We start from the raw sequence: 15000 nt of genomic DNA on the forward strand, positions 1-15000 counted from the left end.
TCCAACTAGTAGAACATGTCCTGTCCTGTAGACATGGTCCTTATTTATATATGTATACTGTCCAACCAGTAGAACATGTCCTGTTGTATAGACATGGTCCTTATTTTTATATTTATACTGTCCAACTAGTAGAACATGTCCTGTTCTGTAGACATGGTCCTTATTTATATATGTATACTGTCCAGCCAGTAGAGGAGCAAGGTCCTGTTCCGCAGACATGGTCCTTGCTTTATATATTTATGCTGTCCAACCAGTAGAACATGTCCTGTTCTGTGGACATGGTCCTTATTTATATATTTATGCTGTCCAACCAGTAGAACATGTCCTGTTCTGTAGACATGGTCCTTATTTATATATTTATACTGTCCAACCAGTAGAACATGTCCTGTTCTGTAGACACATGGATCATATTCTCTCTTATACCAAACGGTGGTGTGTCCTGTTCTGTAGACATGGTCCTTATTTATATATGTTATACTGTCCAACCAGTAGAACATGTCCTGTTCTGTAGACATGGTCCTTATTTATATATGTTATACTGTCCAACCAGTAGAACATGTCCTGTTCTGTAGACATGGTCCTTATTTATATATGTATACTGTCCAACCAGTAGAACATGTCCTGTTCTATAGACATGGTCCTTATTTATATATGTTATACTGTCCAACCAGTAGAACATGTCCTGTTCTGTAGACATGGTCCTTATTTATATATATTTATACTGTCCAACCAGTAGAACATGTCCTGTTCTGTAGACATGGTCCTTATTTATATATTTTATACTGTCCAACCAGTAGAACATGTCCTGTTCTGTAGACATGGTCCTTATTTATATATTTATACTGTCCAACCAGTAGAACATGTCCTGTTCTGTAGACATGGTCCTTATTTATATATTTATACTGTCCAACCAGTAGAACATGTCCTGTTCTGTAGACATGGTCCTTATTTATATATTCATGTTGGACCAGTCCAATATGACCGTCAGTTGAAATAAACCTCGTGTTGTAAAAAAACTTGTTTAATTTGTTATGAATCTATTTTGATGTGTTTTTCCGTAACTTTTGTAATTTTACATATGTTTAAAAATATCGACATTAATATCGATATCGCAATATCACATTTTGTCAATATCATGCAACCCTACTATCTATGCTGTTACTTAGTGGTGTGTACTAAGTGTGTAAAATGTATTTCGTACTTGTAGAGTATATTCTGTAAGATGTAAAAGCTTTGAGACATGGATGACCTTGTATAAACATGAGACGTGCAAAGATGTCTGGAGCAGAGTGCAGTTAATATAAGCATTTGGAAACATAGTGCACCCATAAAATGTAATAGCAACAAAACATCTCTGGCCGAGAAAGACGTGCAGAACAAAAGGTGGATTCGTGGTTTAGCGCGTCCTTCCTTTTACGATCTCCTTGGGAAGCAAGACTCTGGATTATGTCCAACTGATAGCGACGAAGAGGAGAATCAGAAGAAGATAGTAAGTCACCGTAATGTTAGGACGAGGTCAGACTCCGAAGAGACATGTTGGCATTAGGGCAAGAGAGGACTGTCTTGAAGGAAGTTTGACCCATATGCATTAGAGCTGAGATCGGGTCCAAAAGATCAAGCCCGACCCTACCCGAGCACGTTGACTGTAATGATGATCCCGACCCCGACTTAAACCTGACGATGTTTTAATACGTGACGTTCTAACTACAACTCTGAGTTGTTAGAACTCCAGAAATCTGTTCAGAATGATCTTAATGAATAATGTAACGAGGACGAAGCACGTCAACAGCTGTTAGTTTATTCAGAACGGATCACAAATGATCTGAAGGAAGAAACCTGGACCCACAGCTCCCTCAGCTGACTAGTGAGGGGACCAGATCAAGACATCAACATAATCCAAGACCTGGGACCATATAGGAGACGTTCTGGTCCCCATCACCTCATTAATACTGTCCTTCACCACGGTCCCCATCACCTCATTAATACTGTCCTTCACGGTCCCCATCACCTCATTAATACTGTCCATCACGGTCCCCATCACCTCATTAATACTGTCCTTCACGGTCCCCATCACCTCATTAATACTGTCCATCATGGTCCCCATCACCTGATTAATACTGTCCTTCATCATGGTCTTCATCACCTGATTAATACTGTCCTTCACCACGGTCTCCATCACCTGATTAATACTGTCCTTCATCACGGTCTCCATCACCTGATTAATACTGTCCTTCACCACGGTCTCCATCACCTCATTAATACTGTCCTTCATCACGGTCCCCCATCACGTCCCATCACCTCATTAATACTGTCCTTCACCACGGTCTCCATCACCTCATTAATACTGTCCTTCATCACGGTCTCCCATCACGGTCCCCATCACCTATTAATACTGTCCTTCATCACGGTCTCCATCACCTGATTAATACTGTCCTTCATCACGGTCTCCATCACCTCATTAATACTGTCCTTCACCACGGTCTCCATCACCTCCATTAATACTGTCCTTCATCACGGTCTCCATCACCTCATTAATACTGTCCTTCACCACGGTCTCCATCACCTCCATTAATACTGTCCTTCATCACGGTCTCCATCACCTGATTAATACTGTCCTTCACCACGGTCCCCATCACGGTCTCAATCACCTCATTAATACTGTCCTTCATCACAGTCTCCATCACCTGATTAATACTGTCCTTCACCATGGTCTCCATCACCTGATTAATACTGTCCTTCATCACGGGCTCCCATCGGTCTCCATCACCTCATTAATACTGTCCTTCACCACGGTCTCCATCACCTCATTAATACTGTCCTTCACCACGGTCTCCATCACCTCATTAATACTGTCCTTCATCACGGTCTCCATCACGGTCTCCATCACCTCATTAATACTGTCCTTCACCACGGTCTCCATCACCTCATTAATACTGTCCTTCATCACGGTCTCCATCACCTCATTAATACTGTCCTTCATCACGGTCTCATCACCTCAATAATACTGTCCTTCATCACGGTCTCCATCACCTCATTAATACTGTCCATCACGGTCTCCATCACGGTCTCCATCACCTAATTAATACTGTCCTTCATCACGGTCTCCACCACGGTCTCCATCACCTCATTAATACTGTCCTTCACCACGGTCTCCATCACCTCATTAATAGTCCTTCACCACGGTCTCCATCACCTCATTAATACTGTCCTTCATCACGGTCTCCATCACCTCATTAATACTGTCCTTCATCACCTCATTAATACTGTCCTTCACCACGGTCTCCATCACCTCATTAATACTGTCCTTCATCACAGTCTCCATCACCTCATTAATACTGTCCTTCACCACGGTCTCATCACCTCAATAATACTGTCCTTCATCACGGTCTCCATCACCTCATTAATACTGTCCTTCATCACGGTCTCATCACCTCATTAATACTGTCCATCACGGTCTCCATCACCTCATTAATACTGTCCTTCACCACGTTCTGCATGCTGACGCACTGGCCGACAACAGTGCTACAGAGGGGGGGGGACACGATGTAACCCAGTTTACCTCCCACTCAAGTAAGGTCAGGACCTCCACCCAGAGCTAGGGGAGAAGCTGGAGAGGCAGAGCTTTCTCCCCACCCAATTAGGCTAATCAAGTCAGGATTAAAACACAAATGCTTGATCAAGGACCCGATCATAGTGGTGTAAAATATCGGGCTCGGGCAGAGAATCTAAACTCTAATATGCATATGCTGTAATAACTGCAAGATGATTGACTTCAACTAGAGGACTCCCTTGTGTTATTTTCAAGTCAACCATCAACGGACACAAAGGTTAAAGGTGCAGTCTGCGACAATTTGAATTGGTCCCAAATCCACTCAGACCACTGGGGCCCGAACCGGCACCAGCACCTACAAAAACTTCAATAGATAAATAAAAAAACATATTATTCACATATTAATCTATTAACAATAATTCTATATGCCGTTTGCCATAGCAAATAAACCCCATCTTAGACATATACTGTATTTTTTTATTGAAAATATACACAATTGCCTGAAACACGACTGTAGCTTAATATTATCCATATTATATAGTACTAATTAAAAAGACAGTCATACTATAAACAGTTATTCATGTTAACATTAATCAGCATTTTTAATGACTATGTAAAAGATAGACAGACAGAGATAACTATATAGACAGAACAAAATGTCTGTTTAACCTATTAATCTGTTAATAATTCAATATTTTGTTTGTCATATCAATTAAATAAATAAAACCCCATCTTAGACATACTGTAGTATTTAGCCGTTAAAAATATACACTTTGATGCCTGAAATAAGTATGTAGTGAAATATTTACAGTGCCTCTGTGATTCATGGTTTGTATTTACAAAATAAACACTAAGAGTCAAAGAAAGCACAATGTCAATGTCAGCAAGAATAAAATTAAAACATTATCTTATATTATTAAAACAACGTATTCACTGTTATTCAGGGCTGATGTAATCCTATCAATACATTTAAAAAAAAGCCACAATAAATCAAATCCAAATTCCAATCAGCACTGTCATCATTCTCAGGTTCATTAGAGTCTCCAGTCTGGTCTTCAGTCTCTGGTTGTAAAAGTGTCCTCTCCATCAGCTTCAGTCTGTCTCTGATGAAGCTGTGAGGACTGAGCTTCCTCTTCATCATCTTCACTCTTCACAGGAACAGGAATGAATGGGAACTTGGTGATATCAGCCTCCTCCAGCCCTTGAAGCTGCTCTCCCTCCTGACTGCTCCACAGTTCCTCCTGCTCCTCTTTAATGTGTGTGGGGGGGACTCTGGCTCCTGCTGGTCCACACTGGAGCTACACTCCTGCTGGTCCACACTGGAGCTACACTCCTGCTGGTCCACACTGGAGCTACACTCCTGCTGCTCAGGGGAAACACACCAATTTCTATGCCATTATTGGTGTATTATCAAGACGCATACTCGCTTTTTAGCATGTTTATCAACGCTGTTTGGCCTCCATTGACTTATATTACCTTGCGATTGTGTCAATTTACGCCATAGTGAGTAGTATGAAAGGTCGAAAATCCACGTAGGGAGGTTGGTCGGGGGGGGATGGGTCAAACACAGGACTTTTACCCAGGAGACCGGGGATTGTATCCCGCATGTCACGTTTTCCTAAACCCAAGCCGTTCGCCGTGACGCTAATTCCTACACACGGATAGCTCAAAATGCGTACAGAACATGCCACATGGCTTTAGAAAGTGCCGTGTATGTTTATGCAAAGTCATGATGTCACGTTGGCTGGCTAGAGGCTCTGTCTCTCTGTTCTCCTCAGTTTGACTCTGATGAAGCGCTGACGACTGACAACCGAGACAGGAAGTAAAACAAGACAAGACAGAAAACCGGACTACCAAAGTAAAACCGGAAAACAGAAACCAACACAATCACAACACTGTTCATATTAATCAAATGAACTGGACTTTGTTGTCAGAAGCGATAGCCCTCTTCCCTTACTGCAGAGGTGTCAAACTCAATTTCACTAAGGGCCACACTGGAAACTAAGAATCACATCAAGGGCCGGACATGTTTAGTTTATTCACATTTATTATTATTGCGTGTCTCATATAGCCTTCTCACTTGCAGTTTGGTCAACATAAAGCCCCAAAAAAGTAACTTCAAAGAAAAAAATCTACAAAAAATGTCGAAAAAAGCAACAAAAACATTGAAAAAGCTACAAAAACTAGACGGCCAAAATTTATTGTGAACCTAAATTATTATGCGGGCCGGATCAAAATCTGTGAGGGGCCGGATTTGGCCCGCGGGCCTTGAGTTTGACACCTGTGCCTTACTGCATTATACTTTAAATAAAAAAAATTGAATCGTTACCTGCAGAATATTGTATAAAAATATTTGCAGTACAATTAATATAAGAAGTCTGCACCTCTTTCCGCCCCCCACCCCGGGTCAGCTTCCACCACAAATGGAGTCTAATTCTGTGGGAAAAACTGACTGTCCTCTCCATCAGCTTCTGTTTCCATCCGACCAACACATTTATGTCTTTTGACATCAGAACGCCAGGCAAATCTGTTGTCACAAACACTGCAGCTGAATCTTTTCTCCCCTGTGTGGACTGTCATGTGTGACCGTAAATTTCGACTCTGTGTAAAAGATTTCTTACAAACTGAGCAGCTGAAAAGTTTTTCTCCTGTGTGGATTCTCATGTGTTTCTGTAAATCTCCTCTCTGTATAAAAGATTTATTACAAACGGAGCAGCTGAAAGGTTTTTCTCCTGTGTGAGTTCTCATGTGTTTCTGTAAATCTCCTTTCTGTATAAAAGATTTATTACAAACTGAGCAGCTGAAAGGTTTTTCTCCTGTGTGGATTCTCATGTGTCTCTTCAGATCTGCCTTGTGGCCAAATATTTTCCTACACTCAGAGCAGTTAAAAGGTTTCTCTCCTGTGTGAGTCATCATGTGTCTGTTCAGACAATACTTGCGGCCAAATCTTTTCCCACACTCAGAGCAGCTCAATGTTATCTTACGTCTTGAATCATGTTTCAGAGAGTTTAAAGCTGACTGAGGTTCTCTGGTCTCCTTCCAATCAGCAATGTCATAATTCTCAGGCTCAGAAGACTCTCCAGTCTGGTCTTCACTCTCTAGTTGTAAAAGTGGATGTGAGTTCCCGGCTGGTTCTGGTCCTCCAAAGTCCTCTCCATCAGCTTCTGTTTCCATGTGTTGAGTTTGTCTCTGATGAAGCTGTGAGGACTGAGCTTCCTCTTCATCATCTTCACTCTTCACAGGGACAGGAGTGAATGGGAACTTGGTGATATCAGCCTCCTCCAGCCCTTGAAGCTGCTCTCCGTCCTGACTGCTCCACAGTTCCTCCTGTTCCTCTTTAATGTGTGGGGGGGGCTCTGGCTCCTGCTGGTCCACACTGGAGCTACACTCCTGCTGGTCCACACTGGAGCTACACTCCTGCTGGTCCACACTGGAGCTACACTCGTGCTGCTCAGGGGGAACCTCTTCCTTAACCACCAGCAGCTGCTCAACATCTGCTGGAAACAAAATCAAATACAGACAACTGTTTAGTCAATACTTAGAGCTAACAATTTCAACTGTTTAGTAGGGGTGCACAATTCAGAAAATGTCACGATTCAATTTCGATTTTTAGGCTCATGATTCGATTCTAAAAACGATTCACAGTTTGTAAATGTAGTTAATTTTTCCCCATATGTATGTATATATCTTATACATCCCTTACTACATTCATGTGGATTTTTTTATTAAGTTTATTTAGTATTTTTTATTGTTATTTGTTACTTTAACATCCTGTTTATGATGTATGTGTATGTTGTGTGTGATGTCTGTAAGCTACTGTGACTTTGAATTTCCCCTTGGGGATCAATGAAGAATCCATCATGTGAGTGCAGTAGAAATACAATTAAAAAAAATATGAATCGATTTTTGGAATTCAATGAATTGATTTTGAATCAGTAGAGCTTGAATCACGATTCGAATACAAATCAATTTTTTTGCACACCCCTACTGTTTAGTCAGTACTTTTACCCAACTATTTCAACTGTGTAGTCTGTAATTTTAGATACTATTACAACCGTTTAGTCAGTACATTAAAGGTCCCATGACATGGTGCTCTTTGGATGCTTTTATATAGGCCTTAGTGGTCCCCTAATACTGTATCTGAAGTCTCTTTTATATAGGCCTTAGTGGTCCCCTAATACTGTATCTGAAGTCTCTTTTATATAGACCTTAGTGGTCCCCTAATACTGTATCTGAAGTCTCTTTTATATAGACCTTAGTGGTCTCCTAATACTGTATCTGAAGTCTCTTTATATAGGCCTTAGTGGTCCCCTAATACTGTATCTGAAGTCTCTTTTATATAGGCCTTAGTGGTCCCCTAATACTGTATCTGAAGTCTCTTTATATAGACCTTAGTGGTCTCCTAATACTGTATCTGAAGTCTCTTTATATAGACCTTAGTGGTACCCTAATACTGTATCTGAAGTCTCTTTCTATATAGACCTTAGTGGTCCCCCTAATACTGTATCTGGAAGTCTCTTTTATATAGACCTTAGTGGTCCCCTAATACTGTATCTGAAGTCTCTTTTATATAGACCTTAGTGGTCCCCTAATACTGTATCTGAAGTCTCTTTTATATAGACCTTAGTGGTCCCCTAATACTGTATCTGAAGTCTCTTTTATATAGACCTTAGTGGTCCCCCTAATACTGTATCTGAAGTCTCTTTATACAGATCCTAGTGATCCCCTACTGTATCTGAAGTCTTCTTTTTATATAGACCTTAGTGGCCCCTAATACTGTATCTGAAGCCTCTTTATATAGACCTTAGTGTCCCTAATACTGTATCTGAAGTCTCTTTTATATAGGCCTTAGTGGTCCCCTAATACTGTATCTGAAGTCTCTTTTATATAGACCTTAGTGTCTGTGCAGTGATCACTTCATCAAAAGTATGCCATTTTGAGGTTTGTAATATCTGATATTGAGTGACCAGACGTCCCCGTTTGACCGGGACAGTCCCGAGTCCCGACAAAAGCTGTCTTGGGACGCTAGAATATCCCTGTTTTCACCAACCACTGTGAAGTTGTCCCGGTTGTCAGCGATTACATAACCAACGTGGTCTTATTATAGCCCGATCATTAACTAAACCCATGTAGAAAGACTAATAAGCGTCCAGCGTATGATTTTAACAATGTGTGTGTGTCAGTCAATCGTAGCGGTCTGCGTCTGCATCATCTGTGCAGCCAGCGTTACGATGTATATCTGTAACGCCTCGTCTTATCTGTCTCCTTTTAACCAGTCTTTTGCTGACACCTGTGTTAAATTTGACTTTATTGTTGTTATTTGTATGTCGCTTTGGACAAAAGCGTCTGCTAAATACCATAACCATTATTTTAGGTGCCAAATCTGATGAGCTGCTGTCCCCTGACTGGGTTTCATCTGTCTTCTCTCACGCCCCTGCCACCAAAAAGAGGAAAAGGGAGAAAGACATGGAAAGGTTTGACTTTGAATGTTGTATAATAAGGCTGTGTCTGAAATGTTTTGCTGCATCTAGTGTTGTTTTTTTCTATTAGGCGTCACTCTCCTATTGAATTCTTTCTTAACAGTTAATTATTAGTTTATCTCCCTGCACAGCAAAGTATAACCAAATGTAATACATATTTTACAACAGTAGTTCTATATATGTGATAAAGAAATCTCATTGTGTCCTTGTAAAACAAAAGGTACGAGCTGCACAGCAGAATGCAGCAGAAAGAGGATGGAGGCAGAAAAGAAACAGGATGCTGTGGATGTCCTCTTGGAACGGTCATCAGGAGAGCCTGTAGCACAACAGTGTTTCAGCAATCACTGCAAAGATGCCATTGCAACGCTACAGCAGGAGTGTGACGACCTCAGGGAGGAAACCCGCAGTAGGAACCAATCTAGGAACACTGGACGAACAGGCTTTAGCAAATGACGATCTAAAAGTGAAAGCACTGACTGGACTCCCCACGTTTGCCAAGCTGCGAGTAGTTTTATGTAGTGTTACGACACACGCAACCCTCTCTCCTTTCCAACAACTTCTTCTAACTCTTATTAGATGAAAATGAACCTGTCCCTTGCTCTACTTAGTGTTCTCTTCCAAATCTCGATAGCGACAGCTAGCAGAACATTGGGAACTACCCTTGACATGCTACATGCAAAGCTTGTTCCATCATTTTTATTTAGGCCACAGAGAGAAGAGCTTCGGCTGTCAATGCCCATGATATTAAGACAAGCTTACCCTAGATGTACCTGCATAACTTTATAGAAAAACCCAAAGACTTCAAAGCAAGAGCACAAACATATGCGACCTATAAACATCATCACACCATGAAATACCTAACAGGCATATCCCCACAAGGAACAGTCATGTGTATATCTAAGGGATGGGGAGGCAGAGCATCAGACAAACGTGTCACAGAAAATTCTGGGTTTCTGGAAGGCATCAGTGCAGGTGATGTAATACTGGCTGATCGAGGGTTTAACGTGGCAGCTCTATGAGTTTGTATAATGCTGAGCTGAAGATCCCAGCTTTCACTAAAGGAAGGAAACAATTGAGCCCAGTAGAGCTGGAGTCCACACGTGGACTTGCCGCAGTAAGAATCCAAGTAGAAAGAGTTATCGGTGAAACAAGAAACCAATACATTATACTACAAAGTACCACTGGTATCCAGATGTGTGAAGCTGAACACCCCAAAGGGTTTAGTTTTAGACAAAGTAGTCCATGTGTGTTGGGCCCTTACAAATGTGGAACACCTGAACACAGTACAACATTAATACAATGTAAATATACAATGATTTATTTACACAAACTACACACACAAAAAAGCATGTATGTACACACATTATTTACATAAATGTATTACATTTTCATTTTGATTACTTACCGGTATGTGCATTGGCAAGTTATTAATCTTTGTATGTGTATACGTATGTGTATGCATATATGTGTGCACGTCTGTGTACGTATGTATGTATATGTATATATATATGTGTATATATATATATATATATATATATATAAGGAAAAAACTATCAGCACAGGTCAGGGATTAAGCCTTTGGGAAAAATGTAATGTATAATACAGTAGATATTCAAGTATATTCAACTATTGACATCAACCTCAGTTCAAAAGGGTTTAATTTGTAAAAATGTTGATTACCTATGTTCATTGTATTTATGTATTGAATAAACCTGTATTTGTCTAACAGTACAATTAAAAACGCATCACTTCTCATTTGCTTCTTTGTGCACGCTTGTGATTTGCCAGTTCCAGTTTGCAGACACTGCACTTCCAACTGAAAACACTAAGATCAGTAGTCTGCAAACAACTTCTGTGCACAGACAGTCTTACAGAGTCCCGATGTCTCTTTCGTCATCAGTATCCAGAACAGGCAACCACAGGAACAGCCTTCAGACGATTTGGTGGCATCATGATATTGCTTGAACAGGTGCTGTACATTATTTTGCCAATAACTCAGGAATGACACATTCATTCCTTCCCACACATCTTCCACAGGAACTTCTCCTCTATCCCTGGCCCCCAAACAACAAAGTCACAGTAGCTTTGCCTCTTCACTTGGTAGAAGTACTGGTGGTCCCTCTTTAGTGACAATGTACCCTCTACCTCATGGAGACAAAATGTGCCATCCTGCTCCATCTAGCCTAGCTTAGCACAGATCCTGGAGGTAACTGGCTCCATCTAGCCTAGCTTAGCACAGATCCTGGAGGTAACTGGCTCCATCTAGCCTAGCTTAGCACAGAACCTGCAGGTAACTGGCTCCATCTAGCCTAGCTTAGCACAGAACCTGCAGGTAACCGGCTCCATCTAGCCTAGCTTAGCACAGATCCTGGAGGTAACCGGCTCCATCTAGCCTAGCTTAGCCTAGAACAGATCCTGGATGTAACTGGCTCCATCTAGCCTAGCTTAGCACAGATCCTGGAGGTAACCTGCTCCATCTAGCCTAGCTTAGCACAGATCCTGGAGGTAACCGGCTCCATCTAGCCTAGCTTGGCACAGATCCTGGAGGTAACCGGCTCCATCTAGCCTAGCTTGGCACAGATCCTGCAGGTAACCGGCTCCATCTAGCCTAGCTTGGCACAGATCCTGCAGGTAACCGGCTCCATCTAGCCTAGCTTAGCACAGATCCTGCAGGTAACTGGCTCCATCTAGCCTAGCTTAGCACAGATCCTGGAGGTAACCGGCTCCATCTAGCCTAGCTTAGCACAGATCCTGGAGGTAACCGGCTCCATCTAGCCTACTGCTCCCAATAAGTGTCAAAATAACACCAACATGTTCCTGTTTACATGTTGTGATTTGTAGTCACAGCGTGAACAAATAACAAGGTCACATGACACACAGCCATCTTCTAACGTATACATACTGGGACTATATTATTCTCAGAAGGTGAAGCACTGCTGCTCTCTGCTCCTCAACACGGGCCAATCAGGTGCTGCGAGCAAATCCCTCCGCCCAAGAGGCAGAAGTAGCAGTGCTTCGCCTTCTGAGAATAATATAGTCCCAGTATGTATAGGTTTGCCGAACTGCTTCCATATCAGCTCGAGGGCACGATCAGATCAGGGAGGAGTTCCTGGAGTATCAATTAATGGACACCCCCATGCCCCAAGACCAGCCAATGTGGACATTGAGGGTTTGGGGGGGAATATGTCATCAATGAAGAACAGGGTAAGAGATATTACACACCTTTAGACATTTAGTTAATCAACTTAAAAGGACAATTTCGGCGCAAAACGGACCTAGGGGTTAATAACAGATACACACACGTTTCATAAGCTGAAATGTGTTCTCTTGTGTGTACACACACACACACACACACACACACACACACACACACACACAGCTCATATCTTTCCCTAAATACTGAAATATGTCCATTCGTCCACAATGTCCCACCACGCTAACTGCATCCTTCTACCATTTCTACTACACACATTCAAGATGCAAACATATTTGTTTTCTCTAACTGTTTGGAGCATGATGTAGATAAGTGTTATTTTAATGCTGCCTGCATCATTTTTTTGGGTTGCACGCACGCACACACACACACACACACACACACACACACACACACACACACACACACAGATCTGTAATCCTGTGTACATTGAGCACTGCTGTTAAGTGGGCTTATAGGGCGTTTAGTTACCGTAAAGCTGAGAATAGAGCCGCTCTGCTGCGCAGATGTCAGTATAAACAGAGAGAGAGGAAGAAGTAAAGGGACCAAACCTGCTCTGTGGAACCGAAGCTGAGCGTTTTATATTAAATAAGAACCTTTGTTTATCTAGAAAACAGCCCCGAAATCGCCATCACCAAACCCACCAGACTCCATGTAAATAATCAGGACTTTTAGCGTGTATAGAGCCAGCATATTTCCACATGTAAATGGGTGAATTAAGGGTTTATTTCAACCAAACCAGAGTGGTGATTGTTGGAACAGTGGAAAGATGAACGAAGACGGCTTTTGATAGTTTGATTTAGTTTCTGTCCACTTTGAATGCAGCGTGTTTTACGATGATAAAAGTCCTGATTATTTACATGGAGTCTGGTAAATTTGGCGAAGGCCTGTTAAAGAGCGAAGATTACAGTAGATCTTATGACTAAATGCTTATTTACATCCGTCCTATCGTCATATGGTTGCTGAGAGAAGAGATGACAGGAAGGAGAGAAAGATCAACTGAAGGTTTAATGACCAAACCTGCTCTGTGTAACCGAAGCTGAGGGTTGAAAACAGCGTCCAGTAGCTCCCGTTGTCGCTCGTTCTCCTCTTTTGAACGACAAAGTTCCTCCTCGTACTCTGCTATCGTTCTTTCAAACAGCCCAAATATCTCTTCAGCAGCCGCAGTTAGTCGCTGCTCCACCAACGCTCTCAGCATCTGGACTTTACACATTTTACCTCTTTCTCAACACAACAAAGACGCTCTGCTAACACACCTTTCTGCTAGACGCCATCTTGTTCAGAGTGTGAAGTTAGCCGCAGTGAAGACTACAGCTTCCGGTGCAGATTAGTTGCTGAACTTCAAAATAAAAGTCCGGAAGCGTTTTAGGCTTCTTTAGAAAAACCCAGCAACATAAAGGGGTATATAAAGGTCTTTTTTTTTTTTTAAATTGTATGGACTCTATTTACCAAAATGTAAAAAGATTGTTGTTCCCATCATTCCAGGTTGAAAAAGAAACGTTATTAGTTATTATTTATGTTTCAAACAGAAGATGAAAGTCTCGCAGTGTGACTCTAAAGGCATTTCTCCATTACGTGGTACCTGCTCGACTCGCCTCGACTCGACTCGACACTGTGCGTCTGTTTTCCGTTGCAGATGTTAGTACCGCCTCAGCGTGGCTGGTCGTTATATGCCGGCTCGACGCAAACACCAGCACACAAGTATAAACATCAGGCCACTTGAGCTTGTTTTCCAGTTCTGTGGAGGCTCCACGCAGAGCTTTCTCCGTAGCCGATGTAAGTGGCCTGATGTTTATACTTGTGTGCTGGTGCTTGCGTCGAGCCGGCCACGTGTGTGTGTACGTGGCTACGGAGAAAGCTCTGCCTGGAGCCTCCGCAGAACTGGAAAACAAGCGACGCCGCAGGAAACTGCCGTGACCTCACGCGACACCCAGAACGTGGAAGGTGTGTTGTTGTCAGAAGACACATTTAGCAGAAATAAACACAGCTGGCTGAACTGTTTATAAATGGCGGGTTTGTTCAGGACGCCCCCGTCTGTCGCTTTCACGTCACCTTTTGGTATCGCCTCAGCTCGCTGGGAACCTCGACTGAGCTGGTACTACATTAAAGTACCTGTTAGCAGGTACCAGGGACTTTTTTTCGTAATGGAAAACCAAAAAAGGCGAGTAGAGTCGAGGCGAGTCGAGCAGGTACCACGTGATGGAAAAGCGGCGTATTATACAGACATAGAAACATTAAGTCTTAAGCCTGATGCCAGAGAGAAGGAATGTATTTCTCTGATTGAGTTTTCAGTTTGTTGTTTATTCTTAAAAAAAGAAACATGTCATCAGCTAGTTGAGACATTTTGATCTCTCTTTCAAAAATCCTTAAACCTTGTAAATGATTACAGTGTAAAATATGTATTGAGAGCATTTCAACAACAATGAGAAATAGAAACGGAGAACATGGGCAGCCTTGGCGGACTGATCTATGAACTGAAAAGCTTTGGGGGGTGTTTGGATATAGCATGACACAGCTACTGATGCTTTTATGAAGCATTATAACACTTGGTTTGCGAACTGCTAATTAACACAGAAGACATCGACCGACACTGATCTTTCCCCGCAGAGAAAAACGGCTAGAGTCGATCCGGAGTTTAATGGTTAGTGTTACTGCTGGTATTTATACTAGGGTTGCACCATATTGACAAAATGTGATATTGCGATATAGATATTAATTTTGATAATATTAAACACATGTAAAATTACAAAAGTTAA

At 41.9% G+C, this 15000-nt stretch overlaps 2 protein-coding genes across 3 annotated transcripts in view; both read right to left on the reverse strand.

Moving 5' to 3' along the window:
- Nucleotides 1-4006: 4006 nt before the first annotated feature.
- On the reverse strand, nucleotides 4007-13548 carry LOC144513554 (uncharacterized). 2 transcript variants are annotated; one of them, XM_078244658.1, is made up of 2 exons: nucleotides 13265-13548; nucleotides 4007-7044 (listed from the first exon to the last, which is right to left on the reverse strand). In XM_078244658.1, exons 1-2 carry the CDS (start codon nucleotides 13455-13457, stop codon nucleotides 5981-5983), a joined length of 1257 nt encoding a protein of 418 aa, XP_078100784.1. In that variant the 5' UTR covers nucleotides 13458-13548; the 3' UTR covers nucleotides 4007-5980. The 2 variants fall into 2 exon arrangements, with proteins under 2 accessions (XP_078100784.1, XP_078100783.1); XM_078244657.1 differs by having other exon boundaries at nucleotides 4007-7047.
- A 1448-nt stretch (nucleotides 13549-14996) lies between these two features.
- Nucleotides 14997-15000, reverse strand: part of LOC144513553 (uncharacterized) — a 22044-nt gene continuing 22040 nt past the window's right edge. The window contains exon 4 of the mRNA XM_078244656.1: nucleotides 14997-15000. This exon is cut by the window's right edge and continues 2038 nt beyond it. The gene's annotated coding sequence lies outside the window, so the exon portion shown is untranslated.

Source organism: Sander vitreus, unplaced genomic scaffold (genome assembly GCF_031162955.1).
Source record: "Sander vitreus isolate 19-12246 unplaced genomic scaffold, sanVit1 ctg275_0, whole genome shotgun sequence".
Classification (NCBI taxonomy): domain Eukaryota; kingdom Metazoa; phylum Chordata; class Actinopteri; order Perciformes; family Percidae; genus Sander; species Sander vitreus.

Excerpts from the sequence above, each read along its gene's own strand:
- LOC144513554 (XM_078244657.1), bottom strand. The coding sequence starts at position 13,457 with ATGTGTAAAGTCCAGATGCTGAGAGCGTTGGTGGAGCAGCGACTAACT. Across the intron at positions 7,048-13,264 it reads GCTTCGGTTACACAGAGCAG|CAGATGTTGAGCAGCTGCTG; the intron begins GTTTGGTCATTA and ends TTTTGTTTCCAG.